General features: G+C 43.2%; 1 protein-coding gene and 1 non-coding gene across 2 annotated transcripts; both read left to right on the top strand.

Annotated features, from left to right (window-relative positions):
• The first annotated feature begins 284 nt into the window (after positions 1 to 284).
• On the top strand, positions 285 to 27,714 carry wat (waterproof). The gene is made up of 10 exons (NM_143395.1): positions 285 to 668; positions 22,947 to 23,056; positions 25,151 to 25,225; positions 25,317 to 25,429; positions 25,507 to 25,755; positions 25,833 to 26,088; positions 26,444 to 26,636; positions 26,702 to 26,941; positions 27,002 to 27,259; positions 27,319 to 27,714. Exons 2-10 carry the CDS (start codon positions 22,975 to 22,977, stop codon positions 27,404 to 27,406), a joined length of 1,554 nt encoding a protein of 517 aa, NP_651652.2. The 5' UTR covers positions 285 to 668; positions 22,947 to 22,974; the 3' UTR covers positions 27,407 to 27,714.
• Positions 11,839 to 11,938, top strand: mir-4947 (mir-4947 stem loop). Its single transcript, NR_048506.1, has one exon. It is a non-coding gene; the product is annotated as a mir-4947 precursor RNA (primary transcript).
• Positions 27,715 to 27,865: the final 151 nt, after the last annotated feature.

Raw genomic sequence — 27,865 nt, 5'->3', positions numbered from 1 at the left:
ATCGCCAGTCCAAACTGCGCCACTCAATTTGACTTGATTTTTTTTTTAAGTTTGGCTTACCGCCCACAAAACGCCGCAGTCGCCGTCGCAGTCGACGCCACCGTCGCTGAGGCGCTGAGCCGCTGAGCCACCAAACCGCTGAGCCGCTGAGATGCCAAGCGCACCACCATCGAGCCGCTGAACGGCGCCGATCCACGGACTGAGAAGCCGCCGTCAGGTGTTGTGGTTTTTGCGAGCCTCAATCGAGCTGAGTCTGTTTTCGTCTGCCTGGCAGCGCGGTTCTGGAACGCGTAACGCTCGCATCGACTTCAAAAGTTAGTTTTCAAACTCGGGACTCAATTCGCTGGATATACAAAACCGATTCGGTTCGGATCGCGGTGCGCTCCCAGTTTTTCCACCTGTTGCAACCAATTTGGCATCGCTCTTTTCGCTACTCTTGTGCAACAGCGCGTGCTGCAGTTGTAAAGCGCGTTTGGTTAGAGAATTTTTATATATTTCGAAAGTGGCAACTGAAAAAGATAGAAAACCAAGAGATATATCCCTGTATGCCAGCGAGCAAGATTCGTTTTGGCAGATCCACGAGCCCTCCAATTAGCCAGCAATTTGCGGAAAGCCACTCCAATCCAATCCGTGGCCGTGGGATCTGTGCCTGTGCAGCCAGCAAATCGGTGAGTCTTGAATTACATGGGATTATAGACAATCTGCTCTGCTATCCGTATACCTGGTAATCGTATGACATATGCCATTACGTATATGCTAGGCACTGTAGGTAGTGGTGGTGGTAATGTAGCTGGCGTTGATGGCTTTCTAAAAAAAATACCCATATACCCAAATACCCAAAACGGGTTGGATTCGCTCCGCAGGTGCAGGAGGGGCCGACGAAGAGCTCATAGCCAATTGCCAGCACACAGGCATTCACGAAAAAATGTGTGAAATTTCATTGAATTTCCCAAATTTAATACACAAACAAACCCACTCGGCAATTGGGAAATAACTCATTGTTTTGCCATTGCAATGGCAAAAGAGTTACGGCTGCCAAAGAATCGATAATCGCCAGTTGGATTATTATATTACTCCCGTGGTCTTTGTGTATTTCAAACAAGTTTGCATTCATTCGTATTTTATATATGGCCAAACCCAAAAAATAATTGATTAGATTGGGAAAAACATTCATTACTGGATCAAGAGCAGTTCGATCAATATTTAAATTCCCACTTAGCAGCTCACTAATTTGGCAGAATAAATAATATTATCTGTGACATTTGGTTTTACAAATCCGTGACTAATTGTTCTGTGCTGGCTATAAAAGAAATTACTTGATGCTCAAAAATATACAAAAATATACATACCTTTTGTAAAAGAGACTAAAAGGCCAGAAGAGGATTTTAAATATTTAGAAGATACGCATTTCAGTGAAATGTCGCAATAAAAATGTGTTGCATTAAATATTATTATATTACGTAAATCATATTTCAGCTGCGCAGAAATGTGCAATTTGCCTCAGCTTTACAAGCCATTTAAAATCCGAACTCAATTAAGCGATGTAATTTGGAAATTAAAGTTCATAAAGAATTTAAAGAGTGGACGCCCCCAAGCCCTTTATACAACAAATACTTTCGTTGGCCAAATTTAAATGGCAATGAAATGCATTCAATGAAATATGCATGAGAATATCATCATATCGTGCTGAAATGAAACAGAGTTTAAAAAATCGATTTGTGTGCCACAATTAAATGGGCCTCAAGGATGCAATTAAAGTATCTAAGTATCTGTGCAGGAAAAACCCAGCCAACTCTTTAATTGAGGCGAGACGAGAAAATAGTGCTAAACTTCATGTCATAGCGATTCAATTAATTCGCAATTTATCAATTTTCAGTGCCAGGGCTTTTTGATGCGGCCAAACATATTTCATTTGTCCACCACAAACAACTGGTATTCCAGTTCGGATGCGGATGGGGATTCGTTGGGAGTTCGCTTCGGGATCCGTGGGCGGATGGCTCTGGTGGCTCTGGTGTTCCATGTTCCATGTTCAGTGGGCTGACGTGGTGGGGCGTCAAGTGGAAAATAATCGATGATGTGCCCGGGCACAATGCAAACATTGAATCAAAGTCAAATAGCATTAAACTTTTTGAACTTGCGAGGCGCGGCGAACATAAAAAAAATGAAATAATAATAAAAGTTTGCCCGCCTTCCAAGAGGCGTGAAAGCGCACACAAAAAAGTGGGCAAGCGGGGTAGGGGGTTTTTTTTTGGGTTCCTGGGTTTTTGGGACTCGGTGCTGCAGTTTTGGATCTCCCTTTCCAGAGATTTAGTGCTTTTCTTTTTTTTGGATGGATAAGCGCAGCGTTGCGCAAATATTTGACAAATCCCGCGAAAAGTCTGCTTATGTTGTCACCTCGCCTCGTTGCCATTTCTATCCAGCACCCAGGGAATGGAATGGGATAACTGGGATGGGATGCGATGGGATTTGCAGTGTGACTGGCACTGGGCCAGTCATGCTGATTAGGATTGCACCGAAAGACACTTGCCACTTGCCACTTACCACTTTCAACGTGCGACAATGTTTTCGAATTGAAATCCGAATCGGAATTTGCATGCGAATGCTCGCGGTGTAATTTATATTTCGCACTTGGCGCACTTTTCATTTCGCTGCGCGATTTTGTTTATGCAATTTGGCCAACTGCCTGCCGAATGCCAAAAGGAAGGCAAACGCCTCAGGCTTCAGGCTTCTGGCTAACGAGTGCAGGCGCGTGTCTGTATCTATATCTGTATCTGCACCTCTATCTGTATCTGTATCTGTATCTGTATCTGTATCTGTATCTTGTGGATAGGGAAGACCCCCCGAGATTCCCATATAGCAGGTGAAGGCGAACGTAAATGCGCCAATTTGTATGCAAGCAGCATTAATCGAGGGGTAATCCGGCAGCGATGCATTGCAGCCAGTTAAAGCCCAAGCCCAAGCCGATTCCGAATCCAAATCGAAGTCCAAAGCCAAATCCAGAGCCAGAGCCACTGCGTTTCGACCTGGCCAAGAGGGGCCGACATTACGTGAGATGTGCAATTGCACGAAATTGATTTGCAATCGATAAATGTGCGAATATTGCTTCTGCTGCGAATTAGCAGCCAAACAGCCAAACGGCCAAGTGTCCAAATGGCCAAGATATCCGAAGGCGCTCTTCGCCTTGCATTTTCCAGGCGTGTTTAAGTATGCATAAATAACTCATCGGCCGCCTGACCATGAATCCAATTGGGAACATCTTCATTTAAATTGTTTAGTAGCCGAGCAATGCGGCTGAGTAATGTTTGCATTGTATCTGCATCTGTGCCTCCGGTATCTGCACATTTTTCAAGCTGCCAAGTGGCAACGTTCCTAAATAAAGGTATGTTTTGAACATAAATTTTGTCAATTTCAACTATTATCGGGTGAGTTTGCATTTACCATACTCGTATAAAACGTACGGTTTTAAATTACAACAAAGATCGAATTTCCATGCAGATATTCTATATATTTGTAGATAAAAGTGTTACACTTGTAGCTGTTCATTTGAACACGGCCATATTAAATTCTGCATGCTCATTTAATTAGTGTAATTATATTTGGCACAGTACATATGTAGCTGCTCTGATATGTTTCATATTACACTTATTAATTATTTAACGAGCGCTGTAATATATAATTGTAAAATTCCTGCGGTCTGAATAGCCCACTCTGAGTGACAGCCAGTTGATTTAAACGGAATGTGTTCTTTAACTATAGATGAACCATTGATAAGAGGTTAACCCAAACATTGCAATTATTTATATATTTTAATGCAGCATCTGGGCGGAGAAGCATATAAATTATATTGTTGCTGAAACTTCCCATGCCAGCATTGATATTGATAAAATTCAAAATAAATCCAATCGCTTTCGGGCGTAAAAAAAATCGCCTCTCTTCTATCAAAATCGCTCCTTGGCCTGTGTGTGTGTGTGTGTGTGTTTGTGCTCACGCTTTGTGCTGCAAAAATTGAAAAATCAAACACAAGGAAAACCACTCGAGATTCAGCAGTGCAATCGATTTCCAAAGCAACATTGGTGGTCGTACCAAAGCAGTTGTATTGGTAATATTGGTAGCATAGTAGCCACTGACAAGGTCAGCACTTGGGCTTTTATTTGGGGCCCGGCGGTTGTCGCATTCTAAGCAAATCGCAATTGCCATATAGCTGCAGCTATCTACTACAGCTATACTCGTATATACAATACATTTGCTATTAGCTCGTTGTGGAATCGTTTGTTGAATCGTTGTTGAATCGTTGTGGAAATCGTGGCCCGGCCGTAATACACGTATTAATCTTGCCTCGCTTCTTGTTAGATGTGGCGTTGTTTTTGCGGTGGCAGCTTTGCTTTTGCCTTTTTGCTTAGTGCTTTTGCTTTGCTTTGGCAGCAACAAGTGTTTAATTGCGATAAATGCACCTGACCGCCTTGAGCCTGAGCTTGGGTTTGGGTTGAGACTGGGTTCGGACTGGGTTTGGGCAAGGCTTTCTGGTTCTCTCAGAATCTCTGCTGCTTTTCCACCTGCCCACTGGCCAGCACTACGCGAAAAGGTCAACACAATTCGGCTGCAGGCCAGCGGCATTGAACATGAACGTGGCCCGAAACTCTGCACGTAAAGTTGCCAATTTTTGTTGTTTGTTTGTTTGTTCGTTAGTCAACGTTTTCGGCCCAATTAAGAGCGGGCCCATAAATTTGGCATGACCATTTAAACATAAACCCCGACCGTGTACATCCTGTAACGGCTTTTTAATTATGCATGTCGCTATGAAAGCGTCGCTGCTTTGGCACTTGGCTAAAAGGTCTGCCAGCCCAGGCAACTGGGTCATTACCATGGCCTGGTCTTGATCTTCTGCTGATGGGGCCGTAAAAGACTTACTCCAACAGGTTGTAAAGCCAGTGAATTGTCTTGAATGTAATGTGCCATAAAGACATAAATTACAGTTCGGCCCAGAGACGCTATGGATATGGTGGCTTAGGTCAGGCATTTGATGCCGCTTATTGGAGCGTTTTCAGGAGCACCTCTTGACCTTAGGTAAGGGTCTTAGTAGCGATGGAGCATGTGCTTAGAGGAAGAAGAGTTCCTCTTTCGTACGTGGTATATTTTATATCTCCTGGGTACTTAATTACCTTTCAGGTATGCGGAAATATATCAGAAATATTCAAGGGTCTTAATTTCCTTTTAAATCGTATGGAAACCCCTTGTAATCTTGAGTTCAACCGCAACTGCACTCAATGACAACTTCATGACTCAATATTAATTGAATTATTCCAATTGAGACCTGATTTGCGGAGTGGAATATTTTTGCCAGACTTTTGGCAAGTCATCTTATCCGAGCTACAGATATTGAAAAATGATTTGCATCATTTGGCAGGCAATAAACTGTAAGATTCGCTATTCGATTTCAATCGAAAATCACGCATGCCGCTGCCAGTCGGTCGGATCTTAGCCCACTTCCACTTCCTCGAATTGCAGTGGAGCAGAACCCTTGAGTTTAACCCATCGCCGCCCAGTTAACCCATGACTTCGGCGGCGAGTCACGGATGGCAGAACTGTGCGGAATCGAAATGCGAGTTCGAACGCAGAGTGCGTGAAAATGAGTATTATGGGAAACATTGCCACAAATTGATGCACTACGCAGTGCTACCTTTAATTGAATTATTAATTATGTACCTTAATGAATGCATAATTGAATAATAAACTACGTGCACACGCCCCCACAATTGTTGTGCGCATCGGCAGCGGAATTGTTCGCCGTTTTTTTTTTTTGTTTTTTGCACTTCTCTCGACCAGCCACTGTTAACCTTTTAACTTTTGTGCACCGAAACCGAACCAAACCGACCGGGGCGAACCAATGTTTCGCGTAGTAAACATAAGTTGGGGCTCATTAAGTAATCACATGGAATATTCCCGCAGCCAATTAAACCAAAAAGCCGCAAGAGGGGGTTGCGGGGCAGCGGGACTGCGGGACTGCGAGTTCGCCGAGATGGATAGACAACATCGCTCACTGGCAGATACAGATACATATAGCGATACAGGCACAGAACCAGATACAGATACAGATGCAGTTGCAGCTGCAGATGCAGATACAGATGCGAGAGCAGCATGCAGACACCAGATACAATTAAATTCGATTCAGGAAGCATTTATGCAGTTTGCATACATTTAATATATACGTATATATATATGCGTTTCATGTGTGTGTGTGCCGAAACATATGCATATGTATTTCACATTCGATTGCATTTTCGGCCAACACACACACACACACACACACACACACACGGGCAGCCATAAAACTGCAACTGAAGCTTCTTTGACGAAACATTTTTAAAATGCATTGTAAATAAATAAATCCGGAATTTCTTTGAATGTTTAACTGTTGCAAGTGGAACGCCAACTGAAATTTCAGCGGGATAGATAGTTAAAGTTCAACTGGCAGCAAAGAACTCATCTTAAAGGAGGATTGTTTTTTAAGAATATTATAATTCATATGATAATAGAACATATAATTATTTTAATTGCCTAAAAATACATATATGCAAGTAGTTAAGACAACCTTCACTAACATATAAACAGCATATCGCAGCATAAATTATGATTTTCCATCGCCGATTGACACACAATATTGTGCTATTTATGATTTCCATTGCGTAATGCTTAAATGCAATCATCCAATTACAGAAATCAAATAAGTCGGTGCACACTTCCTATAAATCAACGCGCATTTCCCCATAGCTTTCTATGCCCCGAGCCACACATTTTGGTATTATGTCCAAAATAATTCGAAAATCGTAGAAAAGCCGACATCCTTTGTTGTTGCCGTTAATGTTGATGTTGTGCATTTGTAATGAGCCAGCATTACAGCAATCGGCTTGAATTGGTTACGTTGTCCGCCAATCGAATAGTTCGCCCCGCCACCACCCACTTTTCCAGCCACCCCCCGGACGGTTGTCAGTTGCACCACACTGGGCAATGCTGTAAAAAACAATTTGCAGACAATTTTCAGTGTTTCAATCAAACTGGTTTGACATAATTTCAGCAGCCCCACGAAACGTTGCCAACCTGACAATCGCAGTGGTGTTTATTCGGGGAACGGGACAAGTTTCCAGACGTTGATAAACTGGCCAAATGCTTCTATCCCGGCTTCAGCTCCTCCAGTTCCACTCGATACGCAGTTCCAGTTGTAGTCGTTTCAAGACTTTGCCATTTTGTATGTCGCAGATGCATAGATACGCTCGTACGTGGAGCATTTTACACTGTTGCCTTACTTTGTGGGGGATTTTCGGTTTCGGCTCCGTTTTGTTTTGTTTTGTTTTGTTTGCACAACTCGTGGGGCACATGAACCCCCTTTATTTTTAGCTTCCCACTTCATACGGTGCGTATGCGTACTATTGACCGTTGGTTCACTTTCCTATTGCTACTCGATTTCTAAGCCAAAGCTTTGCCACACTGACCACAACTAACTTTGTGGCTATAAGCGGAAAACTAAAAAATATGAATGGGCTGGGAGCGATACTAACTAAAAGCCAACAAGGGGCTACCAACTGCCAAGTGAAACGAATACGAGGAACAGTGGTCAGTAAATTATTCTATTTATTTTGGTTATTTTTCAATATTTTTTTAGTCAACAGCATATAAAAAATGTTGTAGTTTCCTAGAATATTTTTCAGCTAATTTATAGCCAAGTTAAGCTTGTAGCTTAAACCGTAATAAATTAGTTTTTGTGGGATTCATTTGAAGTGTTTAAAGCAGCTGTAAGATGTACATTTATTTTATTAAAGTAAATATTCTTACTTCGATGAACAACAAGTGAAATAGATATCTGTTCGAGATACTTCTTCGATATGAGGTCTGATCCTGGTTCAAATGTTCCCCTGATTTCAGACCACTGCCGTCCAGTTCCTTGGCAGCTCACACACTCGTTTGCATACGACTTTTGTGCTGTGGTAATTTGTTTTAAATATTTGTTTAAAATATCAAAACGCACGTACGCTGGCCAACAGTACGTGGTATCTAACAGATAGATGTGAAAATAAAAGTTGTTTGCCCGGCCACTTGGAACCGGGAACTTTTGGAGGTGTGGTGCTGGGCCACTGAGGCACTAGATTCTCATGGCAACTTGGCGACGAGGAAGGGGAGAACACGTGAAATTATGCCCGGCCAGCCGATCCGGACCTAACGGGTTCCGCCTACGTGCCACCGATCTTGCTGGGAATCCGTCTGGTCTCGACTTCGACACCGATTTCGATTCCAATTCCAATTCCGATTCCGATTCGATCCCAATTCGAATTCGTTATGATTCGATTCGCAAGCGGTGACATTGTTATGCATTACGCACCCGAAAACCACCGACGAAATGCGACGTGTGTGCGGGTTTGGTTCCTGTGCCACGGTTACCAATTGCGACCCAGTCCCAGTTTCGAAATCTCCCGGCTTTTTCCCCACTCTACGTGATAGTATTTGCAGTTCGACCTTCGCGTGGCATCAAAAAAGGGTGCTTTAATATGGAAATGGCCGAAGAAAGCCCATTATTTGATGTATGTGTGTGATTTCTCCATTAGTACACTAAATAGATAGAACTGATTTTAAGCTGCTTCCGTACTCTAAACTGGAATGCAAAGTTCAGCTCTCGACAAGGCCGCAACCACAAAACGGTAGCAAACAGTGGGCAAAATAAATATATACTCGAACATCCCCATCCCGGCGGACTTCCTACAATTAACACTTGAGTAATTCGTTGGCTTAGTGCCCACTTTCATTGTCATGTCGAGCATGACCGGTAAGATGAAACCGAACATCGATTTATTAGGTAATGTCTGACCATTGATTAGTCAGCCGGTTGAGCGATTCGCCTGGCATTAACTTTCCATTCACACATGCAACCACTGCATGCCCCCAGTTCGGCATAGTTGATGCATGCAAGCGATTAAGCCCATTACACGACTCCTGCCCATCGGCCCATTTGACCAGTCGATGCGAGAGTGGCCAGAACCCATGGTCAGAACTGCTGAACCAGTTACCAGTTACCAGTTTCCAGGCAAATGCACGGCTAAAGCCAGACCCAAAGCCATGGTCAGAGCGGATAACATGGCGATCATATCCGTATGCAAAGTGCCTCGGGTCCTCCGATTCAACCAGCAGCAGGGCGCAGATGAGAAGCTACAATAAAATAATATGAAATCGAATAAAACAAGAGCCAATCAAAACAAGGGAATCTCCTATCGCTGGTTAACGCAAAGCGGTAATACCCTGATGAATAATAGTGTTTCAAAAAAAATAAAAACATAACACTCAAAACAGTGAAATACAAATAGCTCTCCAGTTATAAAGCTGCATATACTTATTTGAAAAAATGTTCGATTAATGACGAGTAACCATAAAAATAACAATTGGAGTCAAGAACCGCGAATAGGAAACCAGTTTGCCTTTTTTTATTTATACACAATGACGACACTGTGTTTTTATCTTAAAGCTTAGCAGTAATTTTAATAAATGATGCATGTTCTGGTTATTATTGTAGATGTTGCTGAACTAGTAAAAATTTCGTTATTACCCTTTCGTAGAGTATAGCTAGCACTGCATGCCGACATACGATATTGGCTATATGATGGAAAATCATAAAATCGAAGTGGCAGGGGAAGCAAAAAAATGAAATCCAAGGAGCGGAATGATCCAAGGGATGAGTGTGGTGCCCTTGGTGGGGCTTTTGTGGGTTCGAAGCGAGTGAAAGGCATTCCGAGCTCACTGAGACAAGAATCTAGACCATGCTACACTTTAATTCTATAAATATATGTGTGCAAACGCGCTGACTGACTGATATTGCATTTAAATCCCTTGTTTTTGCTGTTGCCGCCACGCCGATGTTGTTCTGTTGATTTGCACAAACAAATTTTGTCAACAAGATTAATGCTAATTGAAGTTTTTCAACTCGCCTCGAGACGAGTCGATTCCGAAGTCTCTTGTTCAATGAAAGTTTTGGCCAGGGTTCGCCTTCAGCGGAAGTTTGGCCAAGTGCGAAAAGTTATCAACCGAAACGACAACGTGGTGATGATGATGATGGTGATGGTGCTGCTATAACGACGATAATATAATGTTTTCTGGGATGCTGGGGTCCGGTCGGATAATGATTAACTAGTTGGTGTGATGGCTGCGTCTGGCTGAGTTGATCATGACTTTTAATTGGTGAATTTCTCGTCCGAGATTCCATTAATGACCAACTAAGTGACCAACTAACTAACTAACTAACTGCTGCACGGGGAGTGTCTGCAATTAACAACTGTGAAGTGCCCCAGCATTGAACTTATGGAGCTGCTCTTGAATCGCCCGCCCCGCTCCAATTATCACCTGTCCAACTCCCCATCACGTCCTCCGTCTGTTTGTGATTGCGCGTTTTTATCGACTTTTGGGGCAGCTATATGTGGTTCGAAGAACACTGGGGCGGGATTGGAGGTCTAGGTCTAGAGGCCACTCTAGAGGTTGCATCCATTCATCCATTTAGATAGTGCCAGCGAAGATTTAAGATGTGAGACTCGGTTAATGGAGATGCCATTGAAACTGATTGTGAAGACTGAGAAAAGAATACTTGAACATGTGAAGTTGATTAGGTGAATTTATATTTTAAATTACTATCAATGCTGCTGTCATTCGAATCAAAACGTTCGCCCTCAAGCCAAATATACTCGTTTTATAATAAAAAATTAATTTCGGTTTTCAAATGATTTCATTCCACTTTTGGCATTCAATAAACTTTATTTAACACGGTGAATATGTTTGATATCGTAATGTCAGCTTTTATGACTGAAACATTTCAATTAGCACAAATTGGCTTTTCAAATTAAGATGGTTATCTAGTTAATTTCACGAAACGGAATCATAATGAAATACCCAACCAGGAATTAATCGATTCTCTACGAGCGATTTTGCTCTTTTCGCATCGTGCATTTAAGTGCTCCTCAAAAATTCTGTTGTGGATCTGAATACTCGATGGTTTAAAAATCGCATTTGTAGCTTTCGGCGCGTAAAGGTTGAGTGCGGATAAAGTTAATATATCAGCTTTAAAAACGGTCACCAAGGGCGCAGGACGTCAATGTGGATGTCCTGTATCCTGCATCCACAGCATCCAGCATCCAGAATCCCGGATCCGTGTCCATTTCCATTCCCATCTTCGATTGCATTTGGCTGGGGGATTCATTCAATTTCCATTCGTCATTCAATCGGGCATGCAATTCAGTTATGAAAACCGAGTGCTGCGTATTTATTTTGTATCTGTGTGCCTGCCCGGACCACATACATACACACACACAAACGCACACACTCAAATTTGTTTGCATTTATGAATATGTATCCTGTCATAGACTCATTTTTATGGGTTCCTTGTTTACTTCTTTATTTCGATTGCGTTTTTACTACGATTTTCCCTTTTTTTTTTGGGATTTTCTCTGGCCATCTAGGCCCTATAAAGCAGAATGTGGGCGTGACCCATCGGTGGGCGTAATGCAGGCGCAAGCACACACATACATACACACACACGCATAGACTGGAGCATAACGAATGTTTGGCCAACGTTAGCTCCCCATGTAATCGATTTAATCATAATCCAGCTTTTACTATTTATTGTTCTGAGTTATAGTATAAATATGTATGCGGGCTGCATTAATACAAACACAAAATATTATCCCTCCTGCTATTGTTGTTATTTTTCGCTCCGCTCCGGTCTGATTTTGTTGCTAGCTGACTTTGGCTCCATTGGAGCATATTTATGGTTATAGTATGCATAACTGGAGGCAACCATAAAGTAATAATATGAAAGCGACCCACCCATTCCCCTTCCGCCCATATTTATCCTTCGTCTACTGTTTCATCGCAGGATTTAAGTGGGCGGAGCACGGAATTCGGGGGCGTGGCGCACTGGGTAGCGGGTAGTGTGCAATCATTGATTTTGGTTCAACTTAGTTTTTCTTATGCAAATACGCCAGAGCATTTTCCATTCTTACCCTGTCCGCACACTAGCCTATATATATGTATATGTATATGTTTATGTATTTGTATATGTAAATATATATCCTCTTGAGCTGTGTGTGTGTGTGCTAACGCCAGTGGGCAGGATATTGAAATATCCGGTTTACGCTTAAGTATTTATTAAAAATAAAAAACACAAGCCTGGGCTTTGAATTTTATCTGATCTGAGACCCTTGAAATTGTTTCTGATTTCGGTGTTGCTATTGAAAAGTCTACTTTATTTCAATTTCAGCCAGGTTGGGTATCTTTCTATGATTAAGTTTCAATGGCTGTTTAAAGTGCTCATGGTGCTATAAACAAAAGCTGCGACTTGATAAGCCCTAAATGCACAGCATTTCGTTTCCCTTTCATTTGCCACATTTTTTATTCACCTCCCTTTCCAATCGAGCATAAAGTCATTTAAAATTTATTGAATCAAGTGGGATTTGATTGGTGGTAACCAATTGAATCTGCAGAAATTTTGTTAAGGAAGAAGGCTCATCAAAAATCGAAAAGTGTCCAAAACCTAACAATTTAATTAACCCAGGCCCGGTAATAACTTAATTATTGAAAATTAGCCGACATTGAAAGACCATTCGAAAGAGCTCTAAAAAGTTATAAAAGTTTCAAATTACCTGGCCGTAAGTACCGAAAACTCGCCACACTTACTGGAAAAGAGATCCCCACGAAAACGTACTCAATTTAAATGCAATAAACAAATGTATATTCCACCCATTCTGCCATCGTGGCAGTAGTAACTTTCCCAAACGGATTTGGTTGAGAACAATGTTTGCATTTGAAATAAATGAAATAATAATTTTTATGCGATGTTAAACATTTTTATGCAGTCCGCAAAAACAGTGCGGGGGAAGCATTTTGCTTTATGGAGATTTTTGATTTGCAACAAGCAAAATAAATTGAATGCAATTTGTGGGCAGCATAAAAATGAGCCAAAACCCATTTCGCCCCCGGTCATTTTTGGGGGCGTGGCGGGGTTCAAGCCTGGGCTCGCTGGGTTGAGTGCATGTATTATCCACAAAATTCGTACATAATTACATGTTTGAAGGAAACTGCTTGTGGCCACGACCAGACACAATTTTGCAATATTTTTATTTTGCTTTTTTTTTTTCGTTTTTCACCCATGTTGTGGGTGCAGCAGCCACAAAAACAATAACTACAGCATTGGCAATCACATGAATTAACAATGGGGGAAAATCTCAGAACGGGCAATAGAAATACAATCGACCATTGTAGCAGGAAAAATGGGGAAAATTGTCCGAGAAAAAAAAAGGGGCAACAATTTCGCTTCGAGGCCAAAGGTCACCCCATCTGCAAGAGATAAAAAGTAATGAACAAATTGCTACAACAACATTCAGCACTCGTCGTAAAACATCTTTGTGCCACTTTGTGTGTGGGTCAGTGGGTCGCTTATTGTTCTTCGTCCTCGTCTTGGACTGGGGCTCTTGTTCCTTCGAAATTGGTTTATTCGGGTGCTCTTGGGTTGATTTCGGTGGGGGTAACTACACCCGCAGGCAGTAGACTCAATGAATTGGGCGTCACACAAACGGCATCGAGGGCTGGGAAAGAAGTCATCGTTTAGCAGAGCATAGCAAATGATTTCCTACGAAATTTGTCACATACACACAAAACAAACCGCACGCAAAGAGATCCGACTATACATGTGCACGGCCACAGATACAGATACACATACAGATACAGATACATCTACGGTTACAGTTACAGTTACAGTTACAGATACAGATACTTTGACAGTCCGCAGATACAGATACTGCGCGCGGGGGCACAAAGGCGGTGGCGGCTGAAGGAGGCCGGTGGGGCGACAGTAAATAACATGCACAATGCCAAGATAAAGTGGCAAATGAGCAACACCAACAATGCCACAATGGCAGCAAGTACAGCGAGCATAGCTACAACAGCATCATCAGTGAATATCGAACAAAAGCCCTCGTACGTGTTAAGCACTCATTGCTGTCAAACATGCCGCGCACTTGACGAAGAAGAATGTTGGCCGCGACGTGTGGGAAAGCGGGCTGGAAGTGCAACACTTGCGACTGATGGCCATCATAGCCAGTGATGCCCGTAGTCAGATCAGCATCAGATCACATCCCCATCATACATACATTATATATGCGACATAAGAAGCTATATCGCTCAGCAACATAAATTATTAGACCTGTAATTGAAATGCCATATTGAAGTCTGATAAAAAATCTTTGAGGTAAGCATAGTTTACCAAACGTGGTTAAAACATGCCCTGTGCTTGAAGTGAGAAGAAAACAAACATCATAATTGGTGGAAAGTTGGTATACACTGAAATAAAACTACGCTGCTCATTCTGACAATGATCGGCGGAAAAAGTAAGCCAAGGTCTAGTCTACACTTCCGATGTTTGCTGCGTTTGTTTGGTCGTAACCAAATATTGTTACGTGATAAAGCCAAGAAGTTACTACAAATGTTCCTAATAAGAACTGAATACATTATGTATGGCTGTAATTCTTACACCACTTTGGGTATTAACCATTAGAACTTATTTGCAGTAAATGATGATAAGCCAATAAAATTACAACCTCTTTTGACCAGATCTTAACGTTTGGCAACGAAAAACCAGTTTCAGCCGAGTGCCCTTCAACGATTTGGGAGCCAGAAAATATTAAAAAATGATTGCCTCGTTGTGCAGGACGAAGTGCTCAGCTCTGAGAGGCCACACCCACACCCATTCCACATGCCCAGTGCCCCCTGCTACATCCCTGAATCCTTGAATCCACGCCCGGCCGACACGCATACGCCCCGTGTGACGCGACCGACACTTGAGCCGGCAATCAGGCTCAATCGTTTGGGCCAGGACGACGGGCGAAAAACGAGGAGCGGAGCATACAATCTGGGGCCGGCACTCACACATTCGCACGTACGAGGGCCGCTGCCTGGAAATGTGAGCTATGCCAGCGCACAAACAACAAATATAAATCGTTAACAATAAATAATCGTCTATAGGAGACGACATTTGTTGCTCCGTTTTGTAGCTGCTGGATTCCTTTATGCATTTGTAGTCGTATTTGTAACACAATTGTTTATGCCACTGCGGCTTGTTGTTCCCTTTGCTTTTGTTGCTTTGTTTTTATGGCCAGCCCAGCACCACCTCCACAAGCCAACCGCCAAACATCGCCCATCACCCACCGCCCACCGCCCATCGCCCATCAACTGTGCTATGGAGCATAGTTTATTGTTATTTTATTGGGGAGGGCCCTCTTTTAGGCTTTCGCGTGCTTTGTAAATAATTCGTGCTCGGCGCGTTTATGACGTGATTTCTTAACCGTTTACCCCTCCCTCCTCGTGTTCCGCTTCACACCGCCCTGCTTGGCCCCACCATCCAGTAAGTGGGTCGAGCCCTTGCCACGCCCCCCTCACTTTAGTTCCAGCCATGTCGCATGCCACTTCGAGCTCAAGAGGCTGCAATTTCAATTTGCGAAGAATTTCCATTATGACTACTCACTCCACTGATACCCTTCACTGAATCGGGTATTCTTGGAAAGGGGACTTCAATTGGAATATACAGTGACTGGTTTGAATAATTAATAAATAAATTATGTTTCAGATGGAATAAAGATAGGCAGTTCGAGAAATGAAATCAATTGAAATATTTAAACTAGTAATGAGTATCTGCTAGTCTATACAGCACAGTATTTACAGCAATTTTCATATGTAACTGCATTTCAAAAAAGCTTCAACTCTGTGAGGCTTTTGTTTTAGTTTAATTGGAAAATATCATACGTTATTTATATGTATGCAGAAACAAAAATCAAAATTACATTCAATTATAAATTACGCGAATTGGGGCTGCGAGAGAGGGAGAGAGGGAGACGGAATGCTGTGGAGAGGGGGATAGAGATAGCAATTGAAAACGATTTAAATGTTTGCTTATTTATTAGCGCATAAATTTGTTTTTGCACAATATTTGCTGCTGGGGCCTTTTGTGCATTACATGCCAAATGATTGTTGTTGCATTGATTTTTGCCGTGATTTTCGCGATTATGGCAGCAATAAAATCGCGAATGAAGAAAAAATAAACCGATTAATTAATATAAATTATAGCGGAGCGCATTTAATTTATTTATATTTTTTTTTTATGCGCTACGCTACTTTTTTGTTAACGCCGATTTTGTAATGTCGTGTTGCTGCAATTGTTTTTGTCATTGATAATGAGCGAATTATGTAATTACAATTGGTAATAGTGTGTGTGCTTATGTGTGCGTGCGTGTTAGTTGGTGTGCGTTTAGGGTTTCCACAACTTTGAAAAACTACCCATAAATAAGCAGGTGTAATAATGGCGCAACAAACAAATCGAAATTAATTTAGCAATTGTTCACTGCCCTTTTTGTTTATTGTTTATGGTATGAAAATTTTAAATTAACCTTATATGTATATTCATTATAGCTAGAACGAAACCAATCAAATTAAAATAAATCATTATAGAACGCAATTAATGTTTAATTAATGAGAATTCAATTAATCGAGCGGCCCGATTGAATTGTTTTGCCCCTAATTCGGACAGACTTTCAGTTCAAATGATTCCATCTCTTTAGCTTTTAAACTATGAAATATGAATTCATATTTTCTGAAAATGAATTGGTCCAGAAATCATATAGAATCAGCAAATGAAAAAGTGTAAGGGATAATATGGTTTAAATAAACAGGCAGCCGCCAGTAAAGTAGCTCGGTTTCCATTCGGTAGCTCAATAAAATAAACCATTTGGCTTTGAGTTACTGACAAACTGTCCCTTGGGGTCAAATCCATATTTAACTGCACTTAAACCCCATTTCGTTGGATACATTTCACCGATGATGGCTCTTTGGGCCAGTTGCTTTGGGTGGCAGTAGCTTTGGCTGCGTGCATATGAAGATTGGTAATTTGCCTATTCAATTTGGCTTTGATTGCCGCTATGGCCATGCGAAAATGCGAGTATGAGGCAATTGCTTGGCAATATTTGACTGGCCAATACATAAACGTTATTGCCAGCCGCACACACCATAACCGAAACTATTTGGTTAAACGCTCGAATTGGCCGGCAGCTCAGGTGTGGCTGGCCTTTGGTTACCCAGAAAACAGGGCATCGGGTTGGGAATGGATATTGGGATCGGAATGCCGAGGTGTATCTTGCGGGTTTTGTGACGCAGGCGCAGCTCCCCCAGCCGGAAAGATATGAACCGATAGCACTCGGAATATATACTCAAAGTGATATCTATGCAAGATCCAAGACACGTAGCCCCGCAAAGTTTCATTAATTTAATTGCCGCAAATGTTTGTCACTTGTGTAAGATTTGTAATTGGATATTCCGAGTTCGCACACGTTCTGCTCGAAAGATACGTGTAATTAGCATTTTCCAGAAGCTTTTCGCAGGGGCGGAGTGTCTGGAAACCTGCAGTTTGCTCAATGCAAACATCGGACGTTGGATAAAGTCGTTAAGACACCGCGTTTCACCAACAATAGCTAAACTTCGCAGTTCCCATCGACTGACTGCAATTATACCATCGCCGACCCACTAAGTGGCATAGCACACACATATTATCCAAAGGTCGTTCTGGCTCCGGGTTCCAAGGAAACAACAGAAAAAAAAAAAGTCAGAAGAGGGCGGAACATGCCCTAATCCCTGCTTAATGGGGTCTCATAGAAGGCTGCTCCCATCAGATCCCATTGGAAAGATTCATTTGAGCAGCTGTTAATTGGCATTGGCTGCGCCATTATGCTGCCCGGCTCGCCATCAACTAGACGCTGTCACAGACCACTCAATTTCAATACCATTGCGGCTCATAAAATGACGCATCAATATAATCAAAATTATCATTACCACCAGCACTGAGTGGCCTGGGAAATGGAGCCCGGCAGCTCCGAGATGGAAAAAAAAAAAGAAAAGCGGTAGTCGGGCGAGAAGCCACAACGGCCACGATGCATAAGCGACATAAAAACTATAATCAATATCCATATCCATTAGCGTTATCGTATCAACGAACTCGAATAATAATAGCGTACATATGTACATATATATGTACGTATGCATGGATAGCTACCGCAGACGCAGCGAGAACACGACTGCCGTCCGCAGTCCACTGTCCGTTGTCCGGACATCTATACGGACACGGTCGGCGATACGGACACTGGCACTGCCACTGGATAGGATGGCCATGCCCATGCCGAGCACATGGATGACACCCCGTGGAGCTCCTGTCTGCCCGCCCATTTGTCTTCACGTAATTATCTTTTAATAGATTTAACGAACACTTTTCGCACCGACTCTTTGCTTGTGTGTCAACTCAGTGACAACAGTAAAAGCAACAACGGTATTAACAAATGGCAAAGAATGAAATCGGCTGAGAGCAACTTGTCGGCCTCAACGAACTTTGAATGCCTTACGCAAATGTGGTTATTATGTCTAAATAATCTGAATTAATTGTTCACAATTTTGTGGGAATAACTATGAAATAATTTCAATAACTATTTGCTTACCAAGTGCAATGCAAAGTAATTGAACGTGTTATCTGATATAATCCGAGTAATTATAAACGGAAAATTGCTTGAATAATCATTGTAGACCCTAAGCTCGCATTGTCAGCAAACACTAGAAGATGCCACCAAATGCGGGTAACAGTCATGGCCACCTGGCTAGGAAGGGTATGCCCGGTGCATCGGTGGCAATATACATGCGAATATATATACTATATAGCACTATAGTCCCGACTCCGGACCCAGTCAGACTCTCAGACAGGCCAAAGCCAACGGAAGTCGGAAGTTGTATGGCACATGCGGTGGTCGTGGCGGTTGCGATGGCGATGGCGTCTGCACCACTGGTAATGGCGATGCCAATGAGGCGAGTGGTGGGTGGGTTGGTTGGGTTGGCGGTCTGATGCTTCTCCTGGGCGGCTCCACACGGTGTATGGCGATGGCGAGGGCGATGGCAATGCTTGGCCATTTCCATTTTATGGACTTTCAAACTGTTGCTGTTAATTATTTCTTCTTCTTTTAATGTGGCCACTGGTGTTGGCCGCAGTTCTTACTTATGCCGCCCCCTTTCTGCTTGCAGGACCTTTTCTCGTCCTGTTAACGATGTTGCCATCGCCTCCGTGAGCTGATGATGATGCCGCTGCTGATATTATGCACCACTTTCCCCGCTTTCCTCTTTGCATTTCGCGCTCTTGTGGCCGTTGTTTGCACTTTTCCACCATTTTACACTTTATTACAAAAGCATTAAATAAAATTTCAAAGCGAATGAGTCTCGTCAAAAGTGTTCGACGAGGGTTTGGGTTTTCCGAGGCCGGGAAAGGCGAAGGAAAAGCGCAGGAAAGGCGGGGGAAAGTGGGGAAAAATGGGTGAAAGCCGGCGGTTCTGATGTAATTTTCGATTCGCATTTGGGTGGTGCGAACAGAATTCCATGGAAATAAGCAAAGTGGTGCAGTCGCTGATTTTTTGTTTGCTGTTGGTTCTTGCTGTTGTTGATGTTGTTGTTGTTGTTGCTCTCATTGTTGCAGCCGATGTTATGTTGTTGCATTGCTAACCGGGCTGATTCTGCCCCACACCTCCCCTCTTACCCACCCACTGGGGTGCACTTGTTATTGTTGTGGTTCATACTTTTGTTTTTCGGCCCATTGTTACCCGAAAAGTTTTTCGCGTTGTTGGTGTTGCTGCAGCTGCTGTTGTTGTTGTTGTTACTGACGGTGCAGCAGCAGGCTGGCCAACAACAACAGCAACAATTACAACAACTACAAATACCGGCAGTCTGGTGCACCGCACGCAAACAAGCGCCAAAGTAAAAGAAGTACCAGAAGCGGCAACAACGAGCCCCACAGTGGTTAAATATCTGAGCCAAAGCATTTGCGAAAATAACTTTATGTTATAAAAAGTTCGCAAAGAAAGAGCCAACTTACTCTTCAATTTGAAAAATACGCGGGGGAAAATGCGCTGTTGCAAAATGTATCCATAAAATAAATAAGAACTAAGATTATGAATGAAACACATACATATTAAATTATATAGAAAAAATACATTTAAGACAAAATATCAATATTTTCAAATGAAGAAAAGTTCAGCATGAAACATTAATAGTGGTACATTGGTAAATTGACTACAATGTTAGAAAAAAATTCAAAAATCTTTAAAGATATGATAGAAAGGAACTATGCATATGGGATTCTAAATAATATATTACAGTTGGTAGCTGGTTTCTCCTTCCTTCAAGTTGATCCCACATCCAGGTTTTTACCCACTTCCTCAACCAATTTGCCCCACTGTGCCGAACTGTTTCAATTAGCTGCGCTTCGATGTGCATTGACGATGGAGTTTCGGTGTCGACAACTGAGTGGACGGCGGGGTAAGCACGGCGGGGCGTTGGGGCTATGGAGAAGTATCTGCGGCTGATACTTAAACAATGTATAAATTCGTCTACAAAGTCGCACCCCTGCGCCCGCAACCACCCCCTGGCCATGTTGCCTTTGCCCCTTTTCACTGCGAGAAGTTCATTCAGTGCGTACAGAGTACCTTTCGTAGCTTTTCTGTTGCATGGAGGAATGGCTGGTTGGATGGACGGACGGATGGACGGACGGATGGACGCTCTGTGGTCGTCAACGTGGTGCAATCAGCTGCAGTGGCTTTTTGGCCGCACTGCCAGTTAGCCAGCTAGTCGGGAGTTGGGTTGTTTCTTTTTTTTTTGTTTTTTTTTTTTTTTTTGGCAGGCAGCGAGGTGGAGGAACATGGAGTACCAGGTGATATCCACTCAGTTGAACGGATCTGGCAGGCTGCCCGGCTGTCTGTCTGCCGGGCTAACTAAGTGTCCCTGCTCGCCCCGGGGAATCCCCGCCTTCTGTCATTGGATTGCAGTGCGCTGCTTTCGTCACTCATCCGACTGAGTGAGCGCCGAGCCAAGCGCGAGTGGTGTAAAAGCTTCTCAATTGGTGTGAAATGCAACACCCAGCGGTCGCAGAGGAACTGCATCGGATCGGATGAACTGGCCAACTGGGGGAGTGGGTAGTCGATGGTGGGTAATGGGCATTGGTTAATGGGTAATGGGAGCTCGGTTTCCATTTGCAAATATGGTAAATATGGGTTAATTGTGCGAGACTTTGACTGGCGCGAAATTATTTAATTTCCATTTTCATATCGAAATCGAGCTGTCGCGGTCGCTTTGCCATTCCAGCCCTTTGCCTTCCTTTTGGGGTCTCTTTGTGTGATTCCGTCCATTGTTATTGGCGCGTTGGTTGTTTGCTTGCCGAGCATTTTACACGCAGACAGTGCGCGCCGAAGGTGTAAAGTCATTCATTAATGAGCTTTTTTGAATTTTAATGCTTGCAAACAAGTAGGATACATATCACTGAAAAATGAAAAATAATATAAAAAGAAGTAAAGTGAATAAAAGTAATTTGATACAACCTTTAAAGTATTTCAAGGCAAAAGTAAAAGCAATGGATAGTAATTATTTAAATGAGTATAATGATGTAGTCATTGTAAATACTGCTTTCATGGTTTTTAATGATCCAATCTGGTCATCCATTTACATAGCTAATTAACTAACACCCACAATTAAATCGATAGATTGGCGCTATAAAGGCGATTTCAGAGGCGGCTAAATACCTGTTGGGCTCGAATGAAATTGCTGGAAATACGGTCGTGAAACGCACTGTACGGGCACTGTTTGTTCTGCGCCCGCTGCTTTTGTTGCCTGAGATATTCGACTGTGGAACAATGCCCTCTGAGCTTTGATTACTTTATCATTTTCATTCCGGATTTTGCGACTCAAACGGGGTCTGCATTTTCGGAAAACTTAATTCAATTGACCGATGCCTTTGTTGTTAATGCTACCCTGCCTGTAATTATCACCATTAGTATGTACTAACCAACAAGACATTCAATTTTCAGCATGGCATGTGCGCATTTGAACGCAAATTTCAGGCGTCATCGAACTGCCAATGGCTGCTGACATTGGACATGCGAATCGATTTGAAACTGAAATCAAAATTGTTTATATGAGTTTAAGTAACAGGTTGCATTTGCCTGCAAACGGGTTGGCTAAAATATGCGGGTCCAGTTCGAAATTTCAACTTCAAATAGCAGCTTACTTCAAAGATTCGGGTTCTCATTCAGCAACTTAATTTCGCGCTGCTCTAGCTTTCGAAAATTTTATTTGAATTTTATTAAATATTATTCGAGTTCGGCTCGGTTCGGTTTACTTTTGCTTTTATATCTACCTGGTTTTCTCTGTGTTTTTGGTCTGTGTCAACAGGTGCGTCTGGCACTTCATTAGGAATTTCCCTGACGCGCTCCACTCCTTCACTCCGCCATCTCGCTCTCTCCGTCTATCCCTTTCTCTGTTCCGCCTGTTCTGGTCTGCCAGGAGACGAACAAAGTTTTAATTAAATTTCGAGCTTTACTGGAGCGAAATTTACTTATATATATATTTGATTTTTAGTAGCCAAGAAACAGTCGCATGGCCACCGCTTTGGGGCTCTTGTAATTGGCTTTATGGTTTTCGCTTCCCATTCATCTAGCTCGAATTAAAGGAATAATTTCCCCAAACTTCTGTTCAGTTTTCTGAAGGGATGAGAGAGAGGGGGGGGGGGCGGGGGCGGTGTAGGAGGGGGTCGGTGAGCAGAATGGGTGTCCAGATATTCAATTAAGGGATTATCTGTGTCGCTGAAAGCGAATGGAATCGCACTTCTTTTCACTATAAATTTCGTTTTAAAGTGGGTGGCACGTTCTCCTAAGCGGTTTTACAACTGATTAGTAGCTTGCTTTATATTGTTCGAAATTCTTTAAATTTACGCCAAATGGTTTAATGAACTTACGCATACGATCATGTTCATAAATTTTCTGCTTATACCCCAATGTAATCCCATTTACTTTCTCGTCCTACAGGTAATCAGAAATCATTTATCCGTCCGAGATGGATGATCCCAAAATAATGAACATTATGAACGGCATGAAGTCGCTGGAAGATCATTGTCAGCTCATAAGCGACGTCAAGGGTAAGTGGCCAGTCAAAAAAAAAAAAAAAAATTTTACCAAGTGCAAACAAAAATTCGACCCAAGATCAAGTACCCAAAACGCAAAACCCCACCGCAAGCCCGGAAAAATAAAACGCATTTATGTGAAATATTACATTAGCGGGGGATGACTGCCTGTGGGGGTGGGTGTCGAGTGGGGGGAGCGGGGTTTCAAAAACAAAAATTTGTTGAAATTGACAAATTATGTGACAGACTTTTGTCTGTCGCCCACAGAATCCGAAGAGCCAACAACAATTGTTGTTGACAATTCACTCAAAGTGAGCACCCCTCTTGCTGTTGTTGTTGTTTTTGTTTCTCGTTGTGCCCCAAAGGGGGGCTGATGTTGCTGCTGTTGTTGCTGTTGCCTCAGCTGTTGGAGTTAGCGTTGAACAAATGCCCCAAAGCGCTCGAAGAGCTTTAAACGCCGCACTCGAAACTCCCACTCGAGTCACTCCAAGTGAGGCTCAATTTCGCCGCGTCCACGGAACAATGATGCCCTGGGTATCTGAGTGCTGTCTTTCTGATTGTTTTTGGATGTGGGGCGAGGTTTTGCTGGGGGGGGGGTAGATGGGGGACCCTGCCACATTTCCACATTTTCACATTTTCAGTTTGAGGCTGGTGGACGGAGGCGCGAGGCGATGCAAAGTGCGCTCGAGTTGCATTTAAGCCAATTAGCATAGGTAAACAAAACATTTGAGTGAGCCAGCCAAGTGCTTGTGGTTGAGTGCGGCCTCGGGCCAGGAATCCGCTCCAAGGAGGGGGTGGTGCTGGGTCGGCATAGCGGCGGCTTGCCGTGAAACAGAAGCCGTTTAGGAGCCGTTCGGTGCTCGGTGTCAGCTCTAGGTGTCAAGTTGTATTTGTATGAATGTGCTTGTAATGCCTCAGCCGGAGGCAAATGGGCGAGGATGAAGGGCCGGCGGCGGCGGCACATCCTGCTCGGCAATGTTGCATTTATTATGCAATTATCAAGTGGCAATTGTGCATGGGTATTGGGATCTGCGGAGGGGATCAGTGTGTGTGTGCTTCTGTGTCTATGGGTCCCAGTTCTCCAACTGACAGTGATTTACGCCGACGATTGGCAATTAGGCGGCTTGAGATGAGGGCTAAGGCGAGTCGTGCCATCTCAAGATGAAATGCCATTCAATTGAGGAATGTGCAGAGCCCTTGCACGCAGAGAAGTACAAGTGAATTTAACTTCAAATATATATTAATTAAGCTAGATATTCAATCTTCCTAATTAAGCATTTTAATGAAAGAGGTGAGGTAGGAAGTGTTATCCTGATGAATTTGTGATTCACTGTACAATTATATCAAATCAGATTTCAGCTAGGTAATAAAATAGTTTTAATTAAGCTATTTGATTCCTTTAGATTCATTTGGATGACCAACCAACCCCCTTTTCTGCCAGTGCATCTGGCCACACACGTGCAGCATATGCAACTGTGCGTGTGCGAGTATTTTAGGCGTGTGTGCGTTTTAGACAATAGATGAATGGCTCGACGAGCTGCTAACTTGCAAATATTTATGAGTGGCCCAGCAAGTGGCAGGCAACGGCAACCGATGCCGCAAACAACAATGTGGGCAGAGATGGATGGACTCCGCAGGGTGTGGCAGGGGGTGGAGGGAGTTGGCGGTGGATTTGGGTGTGGAGGATTCCTAGACCCATTGGCAGGCGGCGTTGAAACGTCAAGTGTTGTTGCCGTTTTGGCACTTTGGCAAAAATGCAGCCAGGAGCGAACTTCGTGCCCTCCCAACTATTTCAGTGTTTGTGGGTCTATCCTATCGTCCTGCGATTGTGTGTGTGTATGTATGTGTCTTTGTGTGCGTGTGTGTGTTTGTGTGGGGCGTGAATTATGCGGAATTGAAGTGGCATTTGATGCGCATTTAAATTCGTGACGGAGCTTCAAGTTGGTGGCAAACAAACCGAACCGAAGCGAAGCCAACTGAGCAAACAGATGGTTTTCGGTTGGGCGGCAAAAAGGGGGCCAGGAAGGACGCCCCACTGAGCCCACCATCAATGATGCGCATCAAATTGGCTAATTGTTTAATGACTGTTTGCATTGATCTCTTACCCAGACGAGTCGCCCATGCAAATGTTCTACAAGGACAAGGGCGTCTTCCTCACTGGCGGCACCGGATTCTTTGGCAAAAGTAAGTTCCACTCGGCTCGCAGTACGTGACTGGAATGCGGACCACATACTTACCACATACCATTCCATCTCATTTCGTCTCGTGTCTCCAGTTATCATCGAGAAATTGCTGCGCGTCACGGAGGTGGGACAAATCTATTTGCTGATACGCACCAAGAAGGGCAAGGATGCCTTCGCCAGGATCGAGGATCTGTTTAACGATCCGGTAAGTGATGGAGACCTGCTAATTGTTTTCTCTCCCGCCTCCCTGGCTAACTAATTTAAATTTTTAACTGCGCACAGGTCTTTGCCAAGATGAAGCAGGTGAATCCCAAGTACCGCTGCCAGATCACCATCATCAGTGGCGACTGCTCGCTGCCTGGACTGGGAATCAGTGCCGACGAGCGGGAGACCATCATGGAGAACGTCAACATCGTCCTGCACAGTGCGGCCACAGTGCGATTCGATGAGAAGCTCAAAATGGCCATCGCCATCAATGTGCACGGCACTAAGGAAATCATCAAGCTGGCCAAAGAGATTGTTAACTTGAAGGTGAGTTGGATGCAACATATACCATATTTGTATAAGAATTATGCTAATCCTATTATTACATCTGCTCGTGTTGACAGGCTCTCGTCCACGTCTCTACAGCATTTGCACACTGCAACATGCGGCACATCCAGGAGAGATTCTACAGTGGCACCATGTCTGGCGAGAACGCCTTCAAGCTGAGCGAGTGCCTCGATGAGCACACCCTGAACACCCTTACGCCGACCATCATCAAGGGATATCCGAACACATACACCTTCACCAAAGTCCTGGCCGAGAATGTCGTGCAACAGAGCGCTCAGAATTTGCCAGTTACTATCTTCAGACCCGGCATTGGTAAGATCAATCCTTCAACTCTCGACAGCACCTCGAAGTCATTATTAAATTGATTACTATGATACATTAGCTCTGGTGCCGCCCCTGCAATTAAGTTGCTCGTTGTGCAACAAGTTTGTTTAGTAGAATTAAATAATACGTTCGCTTAGCATTCCAAAGTCATCGCTCTGTAATAAAGTCATTCATTAAGAAACTTAGGTTTCGCCGCACTTTTTTACTCAATATATTAATGATATGCTTGCTTGAAACCGGTTTGCGAGTGCGCTTCTTAGCCATTGACGTACAAAAGGTTTAAGATCATGTTTTATTAAATATTAAAATATGAATTGAAAAATACATTTCGGTTCACTTACAGTGATCACCACTTACCGCGAACCGGTCACTGGCTGGATCGACAACATGTACGGTCCGTGCGGAGTGATCGTGGGAATTGGATCCGGAGTGCTGCGGGTTTTCACGGGTGACATGGACAACAAGGCACACATTGTTCCCGTGGACATGTGTGTAAATGCTCTGTTAGCCAGTGCGTGGGATATAGCGCGAAACAAGTAAGTGCCGACTGGAAACACTAACTGAATGAGTATATTTAATTACCTAATTAATTTTTGCACAGATACGAGACTCCGCCGATTTACAACTACGTGCCGGATGCAGAGAACATGGTCACCTGGCGGCGCTACATGGAGGATGGCTTCGAGTACGGCTGTGACATCCCGATGCGGAAGTCCATCTGGTATCCGCGCTTCACCATCGTGCCGCACATGTGGCAGTACCACATCCTGTGCTTCCTCTACCACACATTGCCCGCCCTGGTCATGGACGCCATCATGGTGATAATTGGCAAGAAACCCAGGTAGGTTTACAATATATTTAATTTAAGCGTGCTACAACTACTTGAATTGTTCACCTACAGAATGATGAAGATCTATCGCAAGATCCACAAGCTAAGCAATGTCCTCAAGTACTTCAGTTCAAACGAATTTCGATTTGACAACGATAATGTTAGGAAACTTACGGAAAAGCTAGATGATCGGGATAAGCGGCTCTTCGCCTTCGATATGCGCGATCTGGACTGGACCAATCTGTTCCGCGTCAGTCTCTACGGACTGCGTCTGTATGTGGTCAAGGATGATCCCAGCAACATTCCCGAGTCCATCAAGCGCTACGAGAGGTAAGTGCATCATCCTCATATCTGAACCCATTATTTTACCCAACTATCTTTCTCTTCAGATTGAAGGTCCTGCACTATACGACACTGGCTGTTTTCTACGCGTTAGCTGCCTGGGCGCTCTATGCCCTGCTCAAGCTATTCTTATAGGATCCTTTAACTATATCTATCTTTCGTATCCATTGTAGGGCATATCTTGAACTCCCCAATCTTTCGGTCAAGCTCGTAACACTTTCGTTTCCAGTAGTTGTTAGTTATAGTTGTATGTATCGTATATATCGTTTGTATGTTTGTACCATAACCATATGCCCATAGTCATATGTTTGAAACGCTTTATCCGAATCTTGTATAGCTTAGTTCGTACGTCTCTAAATGTAAATTTGCAAAAGTTGATGGCGTAATGTGGATGTAGATGATCGATTACAAGTACAATAAAAACTGCTTCACATTTTGTTTGGGAAATTCATAATCTTTTTATTGGGTTAACAGGGCAGCAAAGTTGTGACCTGTATTTGATAATTAGGAGTGAGCTTTCAAAATGTTCTTATCATTACAAAAGTAGGTCAAGTTATGAAGCATGCTGAAACCCAAACAAACATAGAGAAGCGA

The sequence above is a fragment of the Drosophila melanogaster genome, chromosome 3R, assembly GCF_000001215.4.
Source record: "Drosophila melanogaster chromosome 3R".
NCBI lineage: Eukaryota > Metazoa > Arthropoda > Insecta > Diptera > Drosophilidae > Drosophila > Drosophila melanogaster.
The sequence above is the reverse complement of the archived record's forward strand: the minus strand, read 5'-3'. Positions and strand labels throughout refer to the sequence as shown.